Genomic DNA, 22,474 nt, shown 5'->3' with positions numbered 1-22,474 from the left:
TTGAACATTTGCGCCATTCTTTCGGCTGGCCCATTCGAAGCTGGGTGATACGGGGGCCATTCGTTTTCATGAAACCCCCAAACTCCTCGCTTGTAAAAGATGTGACTTTGTCGGTGACCAATATTTCTGGAATACCGTGTGTGCTAAACAAGAGGCTCAGTTTCACGGTTGTCACCTTTAAAGTTGTGGACGACATCCTGTGAACCTCCAGCCATTTGGAATGCGCGTCAATTATGAAGAGGAACACGGATCCTTGAAAAGGGCCGGCAGGATCTGCGTGAAGCCATAGCCAAGGCCTCTCCCACAGATGAAGTGTTGCAGTAGGTGGGAGCTTCTACAGTTCTTGTCACACAGCATGTTGTTGGGCCAGTCGCTCTATCTCTGTATCCAGGCCCACCATCAGAAATAACTGCATATTCATTTTGGACACTCTCATGTATCCATTGTGAAGGTCCCTCAGTATGGGATCCTGGCGTTTGTGCAGGGCCACAACGCGAGTTCCCCAGAGGAGGATGCTGCCTTCCACACTGAACTCTGCTACCTTGCTGGTAAACATTTAACTCTCTGTGTATTTTTTGATGCTGGGCTCCACATGGAACTATTTGGTGAATTTTGGACAATAGCAGGGGGGGGGGGGGGTGGGGGGATCCATTCTTGATCTGGGTCACCATTACAGGCAATGGATCCATGAAGCGCAGCGCGACAATAATGTCATTGGCTCTGGGGGGCGTAGGCGGTCTCGCCGGCGGTGGGAATCGACTCAAGGATTCGACTCACTGTATCCTTGTTTGCGATCTGCGGGCCTGGTCGATGCTCCAACGTATACTCATAAGCTGCCAGTAGAATCCACCTCTGGATTCGGGCTGAATCTATGGGCAGACTAGCTCTACCTTCTTTGAAGAGTCCCAACAGCGGCTTATGGTCCGTCAAAACCATGAAACAACGCCCATACACATACTGATGGAAATTATTGACAGCAAAGAGCACGACTAAACCCTCTTTCTCGATTTGGGCAAAATTACGCTCAGCCACGGCCAGTGTTCTGGAGGCAAAGGTGATCGGCTGCTCTCTACCGTCGTCCATCTGATGTGCCAAAATGGCACCGATGCCCTATGGCAAGGCGGCACACGTGACCAGGAGAGGTTTAGCAGGATTGTAGTTCATCAGCAGTGATGTCAGCTGCCTTTTTAAGTTCGTGAACGCTTCTTCCTGCGGCACTCTCCATGCCCACTCCTGATTTTGTTTTCAGCAGGGAGTGTATACCACCTATAATGCTTGCGAGACCCGGGATGAATTTGCCGCAGTAGTTCACTAGTCCCAGAAACGTTTTAGTTCAGTGGTATTTTCTGGTTTGGGGGCTTGTTTAATGGCATGATCTTTTCCTCTACAAGGTGTTGATCCTCCCAGTCCACTCTATACCCCAGATAGATGACCTGCTTGAACTGAAAAATGCACTTATCTCTCTTGAGGTGCACGGCCGTCTCTGAGAAGTGGAGGAGTACCTCATCCAGATTGCTCAGGTTCTCATCCTCCGTCGTTCCATGACCAACACGTCATCCAAATAGATCGCCTCACGTTCTCCATAACTCGCTGGAAAATGGCGCAAACCGATGATACCCCGAAAGGCAGACTGATGTACTGATGTAATCCCCTGTGGGTATTTATCATTACGTACTGCTGAGACTCTGGGTCCAACTCTAATTGGAGGTAGGCATGCATCATATCGAGCTTTGCGAACAAGTGACCTCCAGCCAACTTTACATAGACGTCCTCTATTTGCGGCATTGCGTACCGGTCCAATCTGGAGGCCCTGTTCACAGTCACTTTATAATCGCCACAAAAAGACAAACAGTTTTGTCTGGCTTTTGGACGGGGATTACCGGTGCTGCCCAGTCAGCGAATTTGACTGGCTGGATGATCCCAAGTCTTCTAGCTGGCCAGGTTCAGTCTCAATATTTGCAGCAGCTCTTGGGAACTGGGCAATGTCTTGTTACTATTATCAGTAGTAACCGTACGGACAGTTGCTCATAGTTGACTGGGTTCATTGTAGCCCCTGCTATAGCCAGGGGTCTCCAGTACATGTGGCCAATCTTGCCTCAGCATCCAGTTGTTGGAGACTTTGTACTTCCAATTTAAATTTCTCAAATATTTGCCTGCCAATGACCAAAACAGTGGCCCCCATGTTCAATTCCATTTCCAAGGAATGGCCGTTCTCTTGAACGGTAGCTCTAATGGGGGCAACTTTGGGTGGTGTGATGCAATTCAGTTGCATGCACTCATCTCCCAGCAGTTCCAAGAGAAAGGTGTGGGAACTGGGTTGGCGCCGACCTCTATTGGAGTGATATGGGCTGACTGTGATGCCTGTGGTTTCCGCTCGCTGCAACGTCGCCGCCCACACGTTCCACACCATCTGGGTTGTCCTCTTTGGGTTCAGGGGACGGGTCCTGCCAAGTCGACTCACTCCTAGCCCATCACTTTTGACCTGGGCGGTGTTGCATCCAGGGTGGGGTCCCAGGGGTTCCCATCTTAGGGGTTGCCATATGCCGGGAGGGGGCACGTCCCATGCTATTGACTTCCATTCCCTGCAACTCTTGCACACCCTTTTCTGAGCTTTCGCTTGATAGAGAGATTTCTACAGCTTTCTTTGAGTCGAGCAATGGCTCAGCGAGCACCATGAGTCTCTATTGAGTCACCATGTTTTTCACGCCACAGACCAATCTATCCTGTAGCATTTCAGAAAGACAAAGGGCATATTCACAAAACACAGCCAGTTTCCTAAGATGCGCCAGGACCTCCGTTACGGACTCCCCTGGGTTCTTTCAGCCGTTATAAACAGTACCGTGGTAAGATAACTGACAGCTTGGGGTCACAATGGTTTGCCACCAACATTATCAAGTCTTCAAACGTCTTCATGTCCGGAGACAAGGGATATGTTGGACTTTTGATAATGCTGAATGTGGGTGCTACACAGGCAGTCAACAATATCACTGCCTGGTGTTCGTCACCTGTTTCAGCGTTGGCCCTGAAGAAATAGCGCATGTATTCTGCATATTGCGTCCAACCTTCTATGCCCGCATCAAATACTTCCAATCTCCCGAAGAGTGGCATTTTAAAAGTAGTGAAAACCTTTCCCAAGTGGTTTGAGTGGAGATGCCCTGGTTTCCAACGATTAACGGTGCCGTCTGCAGTTCCACTTTATCCTCGTCGCCAATAAAGTGTCCACAGGAGAGCCCACAAGAGAGCTCAAAAGAAACTGGATATTTACGACGACTATAACTACTTACACATTGTACACAGGTCCCAGTCGGGACTTCCTTGCTCGGCTCCCACTCGGACCGGGTTTTATACACAGTGTCAAAAACTCCGCTGATGTGGCCCCTGCCTCTCAGGGAAGATCATACTTAACGAGACTCACGGAGAGACTAATTGGCCTGACCCATCATCTGGGTCATAACATGAAGCTTTTTCCTAGAGTCCTCTGGGGGAGCAACATGTTCCTTCGAGTGTCCTGAGTTCTTCTCTTCTAGTCCCCGTGGGTTCCAAGATCAACTCATTCAGTCTTCTCTTTTGAATCGGTCTTTTGTCGAAAAGTCTTCATTGTCTTTTCAGTTCAGTCATTCTGAAACCTAAACTCAATTATTCTGACAACAATGCTGATAATTTCTTCCCTAAGGGCTGAGAACAGTGAGGGAGATTGAACCCCTCCCCGCAGGACTATGACTTAGGGAGGTAAGAGTGGGAGCTGGAGTTAAGTAGAATCTGTAGTTGTAAAAAAGGAGCTACAGATACATGATTTCACGTTGTTATTAAAAAGCAGGACAACATACTTGGGGATAAAAGATGAACTGATGGGATATACTAATATATGACATAGATGATGATGTACCACGGACACTAGTCAGTCATGTGTTAAACTCTGAAGAGAGATGTTGGAGTCATGTCTAGCAGCTACATGCCTACTCTGCAACTTATTTAGAAGAAGAACTAATAAATAAGTGTTAAGCAGTTATCAAAGTATGTTGACAGCCTGTCCAAGGACCAAGTCCCCAAGAGTCCAAGACAGAAGGTCCCAATCTCAGAACATGGTGGCATATCAGAACAATAATGACCAGGTAATCTGTTTTAGTGATGTCAACTGAGGGATAAATATTGACCAGGAAATCAGGGACAATTCTCCTACCCTTCTTTGATATAGCGCATGGGTTCTTTTACGTTGTACTGAGCAGGCGCATGGGGCCTCAGTTTAACATCACATCCAAACATTGCAATGTAATGCACTCTCAATCCTGTAGTGGAATGTTAATCTTGATTTTTTTTTTTTGTTTTGTGCTCCAGTGGGATTTGAACAACCCAAGGCAAGTTGATGGTCCCGGCATCATTCGGCAAGGTTATTCACCCTCCACAACATCAAACACTGATGCAGCATACAAATCAAATTAAACTGTACTGGATGGCATGGTGGCACAGTGGTTAGCACCGCTGCCTCACAGCGCCAGAGACCTGGATTCAATTCCAGCATTGGGTACTCTTTCAAAGGGTCAATGCAGACTCGATGGGCAGAATGGCCTCCTTCTGCACTGTAGGGATTAAAATTGTAAATGCAGTCTGAATCATCATAGGCCCAAGGTCTATTTTGTTGGAATAAAAGCTCCAAAGGACCACATTTTCTTTCATGGGACAACATTACTTGGAGTTTATCAATGATCAGGAGGAGCCAATAATCATCAAAATTCACTGATCTAGATTGAAACTTGGATCTTTAGAGAATGATGAAATCATTCTGTAAGCAGAGAATAATTTATTTCTAATCTTAGTGTTTACCAAAGGAAAAACTGAATTGGGGTTAGGCATGTTCAAAATGCTTATGCAGAAACCAACATTGCCATTGCAACCTCAAAATGCTGACAATTGCTCCAACGGTGTTTAGAATCCGACTCACATTAGCAGCACAACTTTGTAATTTGCAACCTCTCGGCTGTACATCAATCATTGAGTTTTGCACATGGAAACCAGTAGTTTTGGTCCAGCTATCTACCACTGGGTGCCAGCGTCATGAGCCAATGCATGGTTGATTGGATACAGAAGAGATTTCAACAGCACTCTGCACAGACGTCACTTTGAGCAGGCCGGCAATGTGTGAAGTATTCATCTTGTTGCTTTTTGGTGGCAATTGCTGTCAAGCAGGCACAAGCCTAGAAATAGTGACTGTCAGTGTGAAATGCTGTTGTTTGGCATGTATACTAACAATGCATCAATTAGAAACCAGTATGTAGCAGGTGGTGGTAACAGATTCCACATGAAATTTGCTAACAACTGAACTGCTGAAATTGCTATAAATAATGTTGCTTTTTAATAATTATGTTCATATAATGTTATTACTTCTTTTTTAACCAACCTTGCATTGTAAAAGAACCTGAAAAAGAACATCACTCATGGTACATTAGTTTTATAAAACATGTCACCACACAATGATGGCTTCAGAGGAAAGACTATTCATCTGCCTTTTCCAATTAATCTCCAACCTTACAAAGGAAGGCATTTATATTGAGTGGTGCCTCGCAATTCCCCATGTCCTATGTGAGATTGTGAAGCAGATGCTTCAATTCAACCTTACAGACAGGTATCTGTGTAAAAATTCCCCTGCCAGTGATTGTCAGAATAATGAGTGCTCATTGTGGTCCAGTGCCTCCATTCCGGATGTCTCGGGAACAGAATCTTTTCTCAGAGAATTTTCTAGTCAAAGTTCCTCTCTCTCGAAAGCTTCACATTTTTAAACCAAGACACAGGGAACAGAAGATAACCCCCCGCCTCTCCCCGCAAAAAAATCCATTGATCCCATGACAACATTTGGATTTTTGTACAATTCAGAAGAACTTAATTCTTTTTAAAGCCTTTGCAAATAGGTCATTTGGTCCCATTTCATTCTTTTGCTGTTGAAATATAGAACATTCTTCCAATATTTAAGTGTAGCGCTTACTGGCTGTTCTCCTAACTTCTCTTGTTGAAAAACGCATTTTGATGCGGTAGCTTTGGAAATGGTCATTCTCAATCTTTCTGGTTTAGATCTCAATGGATGGTGAACATTAGGTAGCAGCATATAGTTACTTTATTCATCAAACAACATCTCACTGGGCAATCAACCTAAACGTTTCTTGCAAGGATTTTGTGGTAATTGTCAGTAGTTGAACAGGAGAACATATCTAAATAATAATAATCTTTTATTGTCACAAGTATGAAGTGACTGCAAAAAGCCCCTAGTGGCTGGTTTAGCACACTGGGCTAAACAGCTGACTTGTAATGCAGAACAAGGCCAGCAGCACGGGTTCAATTCCCGTACCGGCCTCCCCGAAAAGGCGCAGGAATGTGGCGACTAGGGGCTTTTCACAGTAACTTCATTGAAGCCTACTTGTGACAATAAGCGATTATTATAATATTATTATTAGTCTCCACATTCCGGTGCCTGTTCCAGTAAGCTGGTACGGGATTGAACCCATGCTGCTGGCCTTGTTCTGCATTACAAACCAGCTGTCTAGCCCACTGAGCTAAACCAGCTCATATCCTTCTCATTTAATGTGCTCAGGTGCAATATCTATACAGCAGAAGAGGCAGACTTGTAACAAATCAAGCTTGAGCACATTTCATGGTGAAGCTCTCTAAATTGACACATTTGCGTATAACAGCCCACAAGTGAAGAAGCACAACACCAGAGTCTGTAAAGGTTAAATGACTACCTTAGCCAGTGATCGAACAATTGGGCTCTCCATGATTCCTCTCAGGAAGAGTAAATCTAGATCCTTGGCTCCTGTAGAGTTTGGCAAGTCATTCAAGTTGTCCAGGACCTGCTGCATAGCTATAGAAAGAACAGAGTGGGCATTTCAGTGTGGAGTGCTTCACATATGAGAAGCCATCAAATAGTACACAAAAGTCGACACAAGGTACTTGTTCAAATGCACTGCTTGATTCTGAGAAGGTGCCGTGAGTGCAAACTTATAAGTCAAGCTGTCTCCTGGAAAAGTAGAAAATGAAATGTTACCTTGTGCGAATTATTTTAAAGGTTACATATGTCACACTTGAAATAACAACTTCTTACTTAATGTTGAGAAAATGTCCCACTCCATGCGATAGACTCGATCTTTAAGTCCACTTCACCCCGCAGGACTCTTTTTTTTAAACAGGGGGTGAATGTGGTAAACCACGGTTACTGTATTATATATATTGTGGTAAACCACTGTTACTGTATTGTATATATTGTTTGTTGTCTCTGCTGGCTCCGCCTGTGGCTCCTCCCCTCAGGCACTGTATAAAGGGGGCCAACCTCTGGCCCTGCCCCAGTTCGGGATCAGTTGCCAGCAGGTTCTCATTTAGCTTATTAAAGCCACAGTTTCGTTCCACAACTTGTCTTTGTTATAATTGATGGCACATCAGTAGTGAAGTAACCTGGAGTTTGGGGGGAGGCCTATGAAGATGACTAGCAGTACAATTTAAGAATTAGATTTTGAGGAAACCTTTGAAATTCTGTTGGGGAATTTGAGAAAGGAATTCCAAAGTATTGGGGAGTATTGAGCTCCAACAGTAACAGAAGGTGTGAGAGCTGTGCAAGGGTTGGAATAGTGTAACTTTTGAGGGCAAAGTTAGGGTGGGCAAGGAAGCAGTTAAGGATGAGAACTGAATTGCAGACTATTAAGGCACAGGAAGCCGGACGGCAGGGTGAAGTCAATTTATTTAGAGTCATGAAAAGTTTGCCTAAAGCACCAAATATTTATATAAAGTTAAAGTCCCGTCCAGGCCTCTCTTTATGGTAGATTATTATAATCCCCAGCTGGACAGGTTTCTGCCCACTTGTGGACAAGCTCATATTCCACAAATCCCACAGGAGGATCAATAGGATGGCTCCGTGTGCCCTGTGCGGGTTATTACACAGACAAGGTAGGCCGTGGAGCTGAGCAAGGACAGAGGTGTCCGCTGAATAGGATTTATTATCGGGTAAAATGCAGGCAGTACGTTCTTGATAAGATGTTGCTTATGCAGGCTTGAAGCTTAGGAGACCCGAGGACTACTGAAGTTGAGCATTAAGATGTCTGGCAAGGTGTTTACATTTCTCATCTTCCATAGAATCCCGACAGTGCAGAAGGAGGCCATTCGGCCCATCGAATCTGCACCGACCCTCTGAAAGAGCACCCTACCGGGGCCCACGCCCCCGTCCTATCCTCGTAACCCCACTTAATGTTTGGACACCATGGAGGAATTAATGATGGCCAATCATAATAATAATCGCTTATTGTCACAAGTAGGTTTCAATGAAGTTACTGTGAAAAGCCCCTAGTCGCCACATTCTGGCGCCTGTTCGGGGAGGCCGGTACGGGAATTGATCCCGCGCTGCTGCCTTGTTCTGCATTTCAAGCCAGCTATTTAGCCCAGTGTGCTAAACCAGCCCCTATCCACTTAACCTGCACACTTTGGACTGTGGGAGGAAACCGGAGCACCCGGAGGAAACCCACGCAGACACGGGGAGAACGTGCAGACTCCACACAGTCACCCGAGACTGGAATTGAACCCGAATCCCCGGCGCTGAGAGGCAGCAGTGCTAACCACTGTGCTGCCCATAACCTGTTTCCATTTCCAATCAGCGTATCTGATTTAACAAAGTACAGTCATGTGGGCATCATTAATCTCAACATTAGGGGAGTCATGAAGTTGGTTAGCAACAGCCATGACAGTTTACAGTTGGTATAGCTAGCAGCAGGCACTGCTTGGTTGTTCTGCATTTTGCTTCAACAATAGGGCATAATATAGTTTATGCTTGGCACCAGGATTAAACTGTTAGAAGGGTTTGAAGGTGCCATAACAAAACCCATTCAGCAGTATGCACAACATCACACATTTTCATTCATTTTCAATATACCAGGCGCATTTTCTTCATGTAAGGAGCAATTGCAAATAAACAAACAATCTGGGCGAGACAATGGTAAAGCCTGGATAGTTTTTGTCAGAACCATACAATAAGGGACAACATCATCTGCACGTGTCAAAAGAATAAGCTGCCCACACACGAAGCCTGGTCACAGAATCATAAAATGTTATAAAGGGAGGTATCTGTCGTGTAACGGGTTAACAGAGTATTTATGGTAATGATATAGGCCATTGGTAATGAGATTGGTAATGAGATGAAGTGAGTCTTCATTTCTTCTCTTCTTGTTCAAAGAGTGTTGATGTCCTTCGTTATTCTCTCTCTTGGACCAGTCACTCTTTGGAAAAAGTTCCATGGCTCTTACACCCAGGGAGTCTGAATCCCTCAAAACAATGACTTGTGAGGTGATGGGGTTGGAAAGAGTGGGTATAATCTGGAGCAGTAAAACGGAATTACAGAAATACATAGTTTCATATTGTTGTCAATAAATTGCCAGAATATATGGGGAGGTGCAATGTAATGGATTAACACAATAGTTATGGTAATGAGTGGTGTAGGCCATGATGTACATCAGCAGTGACATCAGCAGTCATGTTCTAGGTTCTCGGGAGAGAGGATGGGACACTCTGTACTCATGAGAGACATACCCACTGTATAGCTTGTATATAGTGTTACTAAAACAATTTAAAGCAAGTACCAGGAGTCTCTCCAGGTTGAGATTGACCACACATACTAGAAGTCACCAAAGACACCGCGTGTACATGAATGAGTGGGCGCGCTCTCGCTTGAGCGCAACGCGGCCGGAGAATGCAGGGAGAGGCCTCCAGCGAGCTTCCCGACAGGCTCCACGCCTCCCAGAATTCTCCGAAGTCCCGCGAGACGTCGGAATTGGAACCCCACCCCAAATGGGCGGGACCAAATGATGCTGGCGGAAGTAGGTCATAAACCTACTTTCAACCTACCTGCGCGGGATCCAGCAGCCTCCTTCGATTCACCGGCCTCCCCAGGGAGGCTGCAGCCGGGTGCCAATCAGTGCTGGTCCACACAAACATGGAGCAGGTGGAATGGCACCCGGGGGCTCTCCCGGGCCACCAGAGACCTCTGGGTGGTCAGGATAAATGCAGGGTGACTCCCTGGCCCTCCCCCTGGAAGCGGGCACCTTGGCACGACCTAGCTTCCACCTTGGCACTGCCACCCTGGCACTGCCAAGGTGCCCAAATGGCACAGCCAAGCCAGCAGGAGTGACTGCCTGGGTGCCAGGGTGGCACTGCCAAGGGGGGGCAATGCCAATGAAATGAGGGTGAAGGGGAGGTTTGAACGATGGGGGAGTGTAGGGCAGGTAAGTAGGGGCCTCCGGGAGGTTGGGTGGGTGATGGGTGGGGGGCCTAGAAGGAAAATGGGGGTGCTGTAAGGGGGCTTGGGGGGGCCTGAAGAGGGGGGACCCTCAGGAACCCACGGGATATCCTCACTTGGGAGGTGTGGGGTAGTGTCCTTGTGTGTGGCGGATGAAATTGCCCATGGATGGGGGTGACCCACAAGCTCACTTTGAGATCGGGGCACCTTTCAAACCACAGCCCGATCTCGGAGCTCAGCTCCCCACTGCTAAAAAAAATTCTAAGTGTGGGCAAAACGTTGAGAAACTGCCCTGGGCCCAAAAAATGACTAAGTGTCATTGAATAGCGGTGGGAAACTCACCGGTAGAGCCAGCAGGAAACTCCCTGAAAAACCCGCCACAAATTAATTTCGAAGGGCAGCACGGTAGCATTGTGGATAGCACAATTGGTTCACAGCTCCAGGATCCCTGGTTCGATTCCCGGCTTGGGTCACTGTCTGTGCAGAGTCTGCACGTTCTCCCAGTGTGTGCGTTTTCCTCCGGGTGCTCCGGTTTCCTCCCACAGTCCAAAGATGTGCAGGTTAGGTGGATTGGCCATGCTAAATTACCATCAGTGTCCAAAATTGCCCTTAGTGTTGGGTGGGTTACTGGGTTACGGGGATAGGGTGGAGGTGGGGGCTTGGGTAGGGTGCTCTTTCCAAGAGCCGGTGCAGACTCGATGGGCAGAATGGCCTCCTTCTGCACTGTAAATTCCATGATTCTATGAAATATTTTGGGAGAATCGGGCCCAGTATCTATGCAGATATTGGGCGGGATGCTCCGTTATGCCGGCGCCCGGGGGTTTCCCGACGGCGTGGTGTTGCCCCAAAATGGGAAACCCCATTGACCGGCCGGCATAACGGAGAATCCCGCCGGCAGGTCGAGGCAGAAATGTGGCGCGGCGGGGCGGAGAATCCCGCTGAATATTCCTTGCTTTTGGACTCAGGCTGCTGGATAGAGAAAGCACAGCAGCAAAATGTTTTGTGGAGAGCTGTCCAATGTGTTATCAAATTCTGACTGAATAGAATTATGATTGTGGATCTATGAAATTGTGGTCAATGACAATTTCTCAATGATGACATGATTGGGACAGAACTCCATTTTGTCACACTGGCTTACTTCTCCACATAATATCTGGTCACTAGCCGTCTCCAACCATGAGGCTTTTAAAAGCATAAGGTGTAACAAACAAGAATTGAGAGGAACTGATGGTGACTAAGACCGAGACATTTGAAAGTGCTGTGTCTAACATTTAGAGATTACGGAACAATTCAGTGGGTAGCATTTATCGTTTAAGACACACCAGCATTGCAGGTATTTGAGAAATGTGATGACAGTTCTCAAATATGACAGACTCACTGTCACGACCACTCCGACTGAAGTCAAATAATTCAGTCCAGTCTGGCAGTCTAAATTGTGGACTGTCTGGTATGTGTACCGGTGTATCACACAAGATAAACCAAACGTCCTCAGACAGCGCCTTCCAAACCCACAACCACAAACCTAGAAGGTCAAGGGCATCAGATGGATGTGAACACCACCACTTGCAAGTTCCTCTCCAAGCCACACACACCATCCTGACTTGGAACTATATCACTGTTCCTTCACTGTCACTCGATTACAGTCCTGGAACTTCCTCTCTAACAGCATTGGATGTACCTACATAACACGGACTGCAGCCGCTCAAGAAGACAGCTCACCTTCCCGAAACAGTTAAGGATGGGCAACAAATGTTGGCTTTACCAGTGATATTCACATCCCATGAAAGAATTCAAAAAATATGCTTAACCCCTGAGGAGACCAGCACAGATGCAATCAAGCATAAGCTTGATAAACACACAAGGGAGAAAGGATGTTCATACAATCATAGAATTTACAGTGCAGAAGGAGGCCCATCGGGTCTGCACTGGCCCTTGAAAAGAACACCCCACTTAGACCCTCGCCTCCACCCTATCCCCGTAACCCCATAACCCAGTAACCCCACCCAACCTTTTTGGACATTAAGCGCAATTTATCACGGCCAATCCACCTAACCTGCACATCTTTGGACTGCGGGGAGAACGTGCGGACTCCGAACAGACAGCGACCCAAGCCGGGAATCGAACCTGGGACCCAGGAGCTGTGAAGCAACTGTACTAACCACTGTGCCACTGTGCTGTTGATGAGGTTAAATTAATAAAAGTGGGAGAAAGCTCAAATGGAGCATAAGTGCTAGCATGAATCTATTGGGCTAAGTGGTCTGCAAATATTATGTAAACATGTATTACTAGAGGCCAATGAAGATACATTATCATCCAATTTCTGTTCAAATACAGTGGCTCCCGGTTATCGTCTATTGGTTTACCGGCTGAAAAAAAAGCGAGGAAATATAACAAAGAATTTCAATTCAATTAACTTACAAAATGTTCAAGATAAATCCTTTCACAATAAAAAAAAAGTCACTTGGTTCTTCATTTCAGTCACATTATATTTTCAAAGGCTACTATGCTTCACTGAGAATTATATTGCCCACAGCATATTTAGCACAAATGACAAAACGTTGACATTTATGCGCGAATGTAATGGTGAAAAAAATATTCAAGTTGGTCATCAAAATCTAATGAGTCAAACAATTTAAAGAACAAGAATTTTAAAATTAATGAGGAAAATGAAGATAAATATAATTATTTTTGTTATTCATGTTTGCAGTTTTATGGTAATTCAGCCACTACTGAAGCTAATCTCGCCATTACCCTTGCATCTCCCCACACACAAAAACACGGATATGACTATTTAGTGAATGCTTCCTCTAGAATTGTTCCATGTTGTTTGGTTCATTTTAATTTCACCATATTGACATTTTGTGCCACCATCTTTTGCGGTGCGATCTTCCGGCCATGCTGCGCCGGAAAAGGCATCTCGCTGCGGCGCAATGTGGCTCGTGAAAGCCGGGAGACCCCGCTCTCGAAGTCCACCCGGCTCGCAATGCCTCGCGAGATTCAACGCAATCTCACGAGATGTTGCAAGGGGAACCCCGCCCACAATGAGCGAGTTCACCTTTTGCTAAATCTGCATATTAGAGCGAGGCAGTAAGCCTTCTTCTAATGTGTAGATTTCCAAGGTACCCGAGGCTTTGGGCTTTAATCCTTTCACCTCAGGGATCTCGGGCATGCGCCGTTTGGCACTGGTCCCCATAAACGGGAACCAGATGGAACAACACTCATGGGGATCTCCAAGGGGACCGGTGGCCCCCAGCTGCATGCCCTTTGGGCAGGCTGGTGCCCTGGCACTGCTGGTGCCACCTGAGTTCCCTGGCAGTGCCAGCCTGTCACCCTGGTGGTGCCACTTGGGGGCCAGCATGGCACTGCCAAGGTGCCTGGGCAGCACTGTCAGCTGTCAGGGGCACTGCCATGGTGCTAGGTTGGCACTGCCAAGATGGCATTTTTTGCACACGTGCGATTGGGCTGGGGCTGCCCACCATGGGTGTTGGGGGGTGCCGGAAGGGGTCTGGGAGACCCTCCCATGTTCCATTTGGGCTGGGGGGAGTTTGCGTTTTTTTTTGTGGGCCTCGGAGATCGGGATGTCATTTAAAAATGGCGTCCCGATCTCTCTCTACAACGGGGAGTTCCAGCGAGCGGAGCTCCCGGTTGTAAAAAACACAGCTATGTGCCGCACGTTCCCCGTTTAGGCCCTTATTCAACAGTAGCGCTGAATAGCCACGTGTTTCTCGGCACTGCGAGTGCTGGCAAATATGCGGCTAAACGCACTCGCTAGGGAACTTTGTTTCCTTTGGGGAAGATCGCGCCCTTACTTTTTACCCAACAAAATGGGATGGGTTCAACCCACATTTCTGCTACGTGTCCCCCTCCCCCACCCCACATCATATCTGTATTCCTTCATTGCCTCCAGGTCAAAGTCCTGGATTTCCCTTTCGGTGTAGCTCCACCAAATGGACTGCAAAATCTTCAATAAGGTGACTCGCCATCTCCTTCTCAAAGGTGATTAGAAATCAGCAACAATTGCTGGTTTTGCCAGCAGCACACCATTTACAACAGGTTAGGTGAGTGGGCAAAAACTTGGCAGATGGAATATATGTCGAAGATATGCACTTTGGTAGGAAGAATAAAAGAGCTAAATATTATTTAAATTAAGAGACATTGCAGAAAGCTGCAGAACAGAGGGATTTGTGCACAAATCACAAAAGGCTAGCATGCAAGTTCAGCAGGTAACAGGGAAGGAAAATGGAATGTTGGCCTTTATTTCAAAGGAGTGGGGTAGAAAATAGGGAAGTCTTGCTTAAACTATACAAGGCACTAATTTGACCACACTTGGAATATTGTGAACAGTTTTGTTCCCCTTATCTAAGGAAAGATATGCTGGCATTGGAGACTGTCCAGAGAAGGTTCACTGGGTTGATCCCAGTTATGGAGGGATCTGGTTATGAGGAGAGGTTGAGTAGGTTGGGCCTGTACTCATTGAAGTTGAGAAGAATGAGTGGCAATCTTATTTAAACCTATAGGATTCTCAGGGGGCTTGACAGGGTACATGCTGCGAGGCTGTTTCCACTTGTGGGAGAGTCAAGGGCCAGAGGTTAGGGCTGGATTCTCCGATTTTAAGGCTATGTCTGGAGGAAGCGTTTAGTTATACAAAGTCGGCTCCACCCCCGGACTGATGCTCTGCCTGGTGGGGGGCTAGCAGCCGCAACATGTAAAGCCGCCGGCTTTACCTGCAGATACAGAAGGAGAATTGCCGGGTCAGAGGCTGCGCATGCACACGGAGGCGACCTGCGGCGCCCGCGCCGTACAACATGGGGTCGGCCGCGCGCGGACCCGGCCTGCCAGATAGTGCCCCCCTGCAACGCCCCCTACGAGTCCCCCCAGCCCCCGCCGAAGACCCCCTGCCAGCGGAATGGCTCCACCCCCCCACCCCCCCCAGACTGAGGCGGCGCTGGACACAGTCCGCAGCCGCCACACGACGTCCCCGAAAACGTTGGTAAGTCGGCCCATCGGGGGCGGAGCATTGGGGGAGGGCCTCAGGTGATGTTCTGAGGTCGCCCCGACGGCATGCGGTGTACTCAGCGATTATGCGTTTTTTGAGGGGATGGAGCATCCGAAAAACAGTGCCCCCCCCCCCCCCCCCCCCACGCGCGATTTCAGCGTAAAATGGATTCTCCGGCAAATCGCCGAACTCAATTTCGATGCCGGCAATCGGAGAATCCCACCCACAATCTCAGAATAATAGGTTGCCCATTTAAGACAGAGATGAGGAGGAATTTCTTCTCTCAGAGGGTAGTGAATCTATGGAATTCTTTATCGCAGAGGGTTGTAGAAGCTGGATCATTAGGTGTGCTAAAGGCTGTGAGGCTGCAAAAGATAAGGCTGAAGTATTTGCAACAATTTTCAGTCAGAAGTGCCGAGTGGATGATCCACCTTGGCCTCCTCCAGAGGCTAATCTTCAGTCAGTTCAATTTGCTCCACATGATATCAAGCACCAGCTGAAGGCACTGGATACCACAAAGGCTCAGGGCCCTACCAGCATTCTGGCAATAGCAAAGAAGACTTGTGCTCCAGAACATGCCGCACACCAAGCCAGGCTATTCCAGTACATGTACAACACTGGCATCGACCCGGCACCTATCAGTCTACTCTCGATCGTCAGTAAAGTCATCAAGAGTGCTATCAATGGCACCTGTTTAGCAATATCCCACTTACTGATGTTCATTTGGGTTCCGTTGGGGCTACTCAGGTCCTTAACTCATTTCAGCTTTGGTCCAAAAATGGTCAAAAAGCTGAATTCCCGAAGTGAGGTGAGGACTGCCCTTGACATTAAGGTAACATTTGACGGAGTGTGGCATCAAGGAACCCTAGCAAAACTGGAGTTGATGGGAATCAGGGTGAAAACTGTCCTCTGGTTGGAATCATACCAAGCACAAAAGAAAATGGTTAAGGTCAGTCATCCCATATCCAGGAGCTCACTGTTGGAGTTCCACAGGGTAGTGACCTAGGCTAAATCATCTTTGGCTTCATCATCAATGACCTTCCCTCCATCATAAGATCAGAAGTGAGGATGTTCGCTGATGATTACACAATGCTCAACATCATTCATGACCCCTCAGATACTGAAGCAATCCATGTCCAAATGCAGCAAGACCTGGACAATATTCTGGCTTGGACTGACAAGTGACATCACACCACACAAGTGCCAGGCAATGACCATCTCCAACACAAGACAGTCTAACCATTGTCCCTTGACATTCAATGGCATTACCATCACTGAATCCCACACTATCAACATCCTGGGGGTTACCATTGACCAGATATTGAACTGGACTAGCCTTATAAATGCTGTGGTTACAAGAGCAGATCAAAGGCTGGGAATTCTGCAGAGTAACTCGCCTCCTGATTCCCCAAAGCACAAGTCAGGAGCGCAATGCGATACTCTCCACTTGTCTGGATGAGTGCCGCTCTAACAACACTCAAGAAGCTTGTCACCATCCAGGACACTGTAGCCCGCTTGTTTGGCACCACAGCCACAAACATTCACTCCCACCACCAACGACGCACAATGACAGCAGTGCATACCATACACAAGATGCATAGCAGGAACTCATTACGCCTCCTTAGACAGTACCTTCCAAACACGCAACCACTACCATTTGGAAGAACAAGGGCTGAAGACACATGTAACATCACAACCTGGAAGTTCCCCTCCAGTCCCTTGTAGTGATCTTTACATGGGTATGTACATAAGGGGCTGATGGGACATGGAAAGACCACTAGGGGGCAGCACTGGTGTGTATAAAGGGGGAAGCCAGCAGCCCTCAAGCCTCTTTGGCTGATTAGACTGTGAGGAGAACAAAGGCAGAGATTTAGCTCAGGGCTGCTAGTGTGGTCAGGCCTAGTTGTAGTGTATAGAAAAGTTGTAACCTTCTACGAGTACAGTTCTTAAAGTAAGAGCTCACGCAGTTATTTAAGTTGTGTTACTCAATAAACTTTATGTAAAACTTCTGGACGACTTCGAGTCTTCTTCCGAAATCCTTTGCTGTAACTGAATTGAGTAGCACATGTTACCTGCCATACAGGTAACAAAACATGGTACCAGGTTGGCTTTAATCGAACAGTACTAGATAGATTAGGTTCGAGACCAGAAAGAACCAAAATAAGCAGAAAAAGTAACAAGGCAGCTACTCGCCTGTGAAAGACTTCGCAGCATTTGGATTCCAGACAACCAGCCGAAGCGATGGACCATACGCCACGTCCAGAGCTGCTAAAAACTACCGGTAATTTAAATAGTAACTGGAAAATGTATAAACTACAGCTTCAAATATACATGGCAGCTACTGCCTTAAATGCAGCCCCCGACGAGAGAAAGATTGAGATATTACTGTCAAATGTAGACATTTATAACTCTTTTACATATGGTGACAATGAAGATAAAAATAGCTTTCAAGTAATAATGGCAAAATTTGATGAACACTGTACATCACAGTCAAATCAAATCATGGAACGCTTTAACCTGCGTAACAGATTCCAACGAAATGGGGAGACTATCTCTAATTTTGTCACAGATCTCCGATTGCTAGCACAAGGTTGTAACTATGCTGATGTAACAGACTCCATCATCAGGGATCAATTAATCTATGGTCTCTCAGATGAAAATGTAAGGGAATCATTAATGCAGCAAAATTATTTTACTTTAAAAACTACCATAGCAAAATGCTTACAGCAAGAACAGAAAAAACAGCAGTACCTGGAGTCTCTAGAAAAAAAAACGCGGAGAAAATCCTCCACGAGGTGGAAGACGTTAAAATGGTGACCCCGATCTCCTCGATCATGCCACCTACAAGTAGTCAATAAGAAAGTCACGAAAGGACTACGCTTTGAGATCGTGGACGACAAACGAATGTAGCTGTTAGGTGCTCAAGCCTGCAAGGATTTGCGGCTGATACAGAGGATTTTCATGAACACGATTGATTCATCACGACTGGCCGATGCCATCCAGCTGCTTCTCAGTGAGTATCCTGACGTCTTTTGTGGCATGGGTATGTTACCCTACAAGTACAAAATCCTGCTCAAAGACGATGCAACACCGGTCATTCATGCACCAAGGAGGGTACCAGCTCCATTGCGGGACAGGCTAAAAGCAGAACACCAACGCCTCCGATCTCAAGGCATCATATCACAGGTCACACGGCCGACTGACTGGGTCAGCTCGTTGGTATGTGTCAAGAAGGCGTCTGGTGAACTCAGAATCTGTTTAGATCCCAAAGATTTGAACAAAAACATTTGCAGGGAGCACTACCCTATCCCCAAGCGAGAGGAGATAATGAGCGAAATAACGAAGGCTCGCATATTCACCAAACTTAATGCCTCACAAGGCTTCTGGTAGATGCAGCTCGATGATTGCAGCCGACTGCTGGATATCTTCAACACACCGTTTGGACGATATTGTTATAATCGTATGCCTTTCGGGATTATCTCTGCATCCGAAATATTTCACAGAATTATGGAGCAGATGACGGAGGGTATTGACGGCGTCCGAGTATATGTTGATGACATCATAATATGGTCAACAACAGAGGAAGACCACATTGCTCAGTTGAAGCAAGTCTTCAAAAGAATCCACCAATTTAGGCTGAAGCTCAACCAATCCAAGTGCACCTTCGCACGTTCATGTCTGACCTTCCTGGGTGACACGATATCAGAGCACGGGGTGACGCCGGACACTGAGAAGATCGTGGCAATTCAGAACATGCAGCGGCCACGTGACCAGAAAGCGGTGCTCAGGTTTCTTGGATTCATCAACTTCCTCGGCAAGTTCATATCGAACCCAGCAGCACGGATGACAGCGTTACGAAATGTGATAAGGAAGGACACGGAGTTTGACTGGACTCCACGCCACCAAGAAGAGTGGGTGGATCTGAAGCACCAATTGATGGCAGCTCCAACGCTGGCATTCTTTGACCTGGCAAAACCCACAAAGATCTGCGTGGCAAAACTTGGTTCCAACTCCATCTACAAGTTTGCTGACGATACGACCATAGTGGGCCGGATCTCGAATAACGATGAGTCTGAATACAGGAGGGAGATAGAGAACCTAGTGGAGTGGTGTAGCGACAACAATCTCTCCCTCAATGCCAGCAAAACTAAAGAGCTGGTCATTGACTTCAGGGAACAAAGTACTGTACACACCCCTGTCAGCATCAACGGGGCCGAGGTGGAGATGGTTAGCAGTTTCAAATTCCTAGGGGTGCACATCTCCAAAAATCTGTCCTGGTCCACCCACGTCGACGCTACCACCAAGAAAGCACAACAGCGCCTATACTTCCTCAGGAAACTAAGGAAATTCGGCATGTCCACATTAACCCTTACCAACTTTTACAGAAGCACCATAGAAAGCATCCTATCAGGCTGCATCACAGCTTGGTATGGCAACTGCTCGGCCCAGGACCGCAAGAAACTTCAGAGAGTCGTGAACACCGCCCAGTCCATCACACGAACCTGCCTCCCATCCATTGACTCCATCTACACCTCCCGCTGCCTGGGGAAAGCGGGCAGTATAATTAAAGATCCCTCCCATCCGGCTTACTCACTCTTCCAACTTCTTCCATCGGGCAGGAGATACAGAAGTCTGAGAACACGCACAAACAGACTCAAAAACAGCTTCTTCCCCACTGTCACCAGACTCCTAAATGACCCTCTTATGGACTGATTTCATTAACACTACACCCTGTATGCTTCATCCGATGCCAGTGCTTTTGTAGTTACATTGTATATGTTGTGTTGCCCTATTATGTATTTTCTTTTATTCCCTTTTCTTCTCATGTACTTAATGATCTGTTGAGCTGCTCGCAGAAAAGTGCTTTTCACTGTACCTCGGTACACGTGACAATAAACAAATCCAATCCAATCCAATCTCCACCGACACCAGTCAACATGGAATTGGTGCGGTGCTACTTCAACAGAATGACCAATTGGACTTGGTCCCAGTGGCTTACGCTTCTCGAGCGATGACCGCCACAGACTGCAGGTATGCACAGATAGAGGAGTGCCTGGGATTGATCACGGGTATAACAAAATTCCACCACTATGTGTATGGCCTTCCCACATTTCTAGTGGAGACTGATCATAGGCCACTGGTCAACATTATCAACAAAGATCTCAATGACATGACGCCGCGCCTACAACGCATGATGATGAAGTTGAGGAGGTACGACTTCACGCTGGTCTACACTCCAGGGAAGGACCTAATAATTACTGACACCGTGTCCCGAGCATTTGATGCTAACAGTACACCTCCGGCATCCATTAGCGATATAGAAGCTCATGCACAGTTGTGCGGAGAGACACTCCCGGCAACAGACGAGAGGCTGCAGCAAATTCGTCAGGCAACACGAGAAGATGCAACCCTGCTCCAGGTCATGCACAACCTTCAGTATGGCTGGCTAAGGGGGCGGTGCCCACAGTTCCAAAACGTCAAAACTGAACTGTCCGTGGTGGATGGCATCGTACTCCAAAATGACAGAATCGTCATTCCACTGGCGCTCCGGGTGGACATGCTCCGCAGGATTCAAGAGGGGCACCTTGGTGTCGAGAAGTGCAAAAGAAGAGCACGGCAATCCATGTACTGGTGGCCTGGGATAAACGGGGACATAACAAACATGGTGCTCACATGTGACACGTGTCAAAAACATTGACCGGCACAATGCAAGGAGCCACTCCGACAGCATGAGATGGCTACGTCACTGTGGGACAAAGTTGGTATTGACTTGTTTCAGTCCATGGGTCGACACCATGTTCTTCTCATCGATTATTACTCCAACTTTCCGGAAGTAATGAAAGTCCCGGATCTCACATCGGCATCAGTTATCAAAGCCTGCAAGGAAACCTTCTCGAGGCATGGCATCCCACAAACGGTCATGTCCGATAATGGTCCTTGCTTTGCAAGCGGGGAGTGGATGGAATTCTCAAAAAAATATAACTTCAAGCATGTGACATCGAGTCCACACTTTCCTCAATCGAACAGCAGGGTGGAGAAAGGTGTACACATTATTAATCAACTGCTCAGCAAGGCCACTGACTCGAATTCCGACATACACTTGGCTCTATTATCACACTTGGCTCTATTATCATATCGTTCATCATCATTGAGCTCAGGGCTGTCACCGCCTCAAATGCTCTTCAATCGAGATGTGACGACAACACTACCGGCGTTACACTTCACCGATCCAGATCACTCACAAGTGCTGGACAAGTTGTGTCACCAACGTCACATACAAAAGCAGCACTATGACCGACATGCAAAAGTGCTGCATCCGTTAACGATCAACGACATGGTTAGACTGCGACACCCTGGTATGGTCTAACATGGCAATGGTGCTCCGACAAGTATCACCACGATCGTACTTTGTGAAGTCTGATGATGGTATGCTGTTTCAACGCAATCGACGAGACCTGCTGAAGGTTCCACCTCATCAACCTGTATTTCCGACGTTGGATCTGCAGGGCGCTATCATGCGACATCCCTGGACACCAGGAGCTGGTGCCCAGCTGGACGTAAAAATTTCAAGGTTTCCATGCCCACTCAGGTCTACCCGAATGAGACGTGCACACATCCATCTGAACTTGTGAACATGGGACTGAAACAATAATTGCTCGCTGTTCTGTATTTGTGCATGAAACTAACTGTCTTTGTTCCATTTTAGTTACAGCTCTACAACTATAAAAAAAAGTGAAAAAGGGGGATGTAGTGATCTTTACATGGGTCTGTACAGAAGTGGAAAGACCAGTAGGGGGCAGCACTGGCGGGTATATAGGGGGAAGCAAGCAGCCCTCAAGCCTCTTTGACTGATTAGACTGTGTAGGCCAGCAGCATGGTTCAATTCCCCTATCAGCCTCCCCGAACAGGTGCCGGAATGTGGCGACTAGGGGCTTTTCACAGTAACTACATTTGAAGCCTACTTGTGACAATAAGTGATTTTCATTTCATTTAATTTACCTAGGTGTGGGATTACAATTATGGACTCGTGTGGTTTTAAACACAAAACAATGTTTATTCCATGAACTCAACTTAACATCTTAAATAAACATTGGATCGTTTAACACCACTTACTTCAAAGATAGCCATGAAAATTTTACAACTCTAAATAATCCTTCAGTTATTCCTTTCAACACCCAAGAGAGACTTAACACCTTTAAACAGAAACACATCAGGTT

At 46.9% G+C, this 22,474-nt stretch overlaps 1 protein-coding gene across 8 annotated transcripts in view; it reads right to left on the bottom strand.

Moving 5' to 3' along the window:
- LOC140398473 (MAGUK p55 subfamily member 2-like) overlaps positions 1-22,474 on the bottom strand; it is an 841,369-nt gene that overhangs the window by 234,360 nt on the left and 584,535 nt on the right. For all 8 annotated transcript variants that reach the window (XM_072487192.1, XM_072487190.1, XM_072487191.1 and 5 more), the window contains one exon: positions 6,732-6,850. In XM_072487192.1, the coding sequence (XP_072343293.1) occupies positions 6,732-6,850 (119 nt within the window). The remainder of the gene's footprint in view (positions 1-6,731; positions 6,851-22,474) is intronic.

Source organism: Scyliorhinus torazame, chromosome 21 (assembly GCF_047496885.1).
Source record: "Scyliorhinus torazame isolate Kashiwa2021f chromosome 21, sScyTor2.1, whole genome shotgun sequence".
In the NCBI taxonomy this organism is placed as follows: domain Eukaryota; kingdom Metazoa; phylum Chordata; class Chondrichthyes; order Carcharhiniformes; family Scyliorhinidae; genus Scyliorhinus; species Scyliorhinus torazame.
This window is presented reverse-complemented; position numbering and strand designations above follow the sequence as displayed.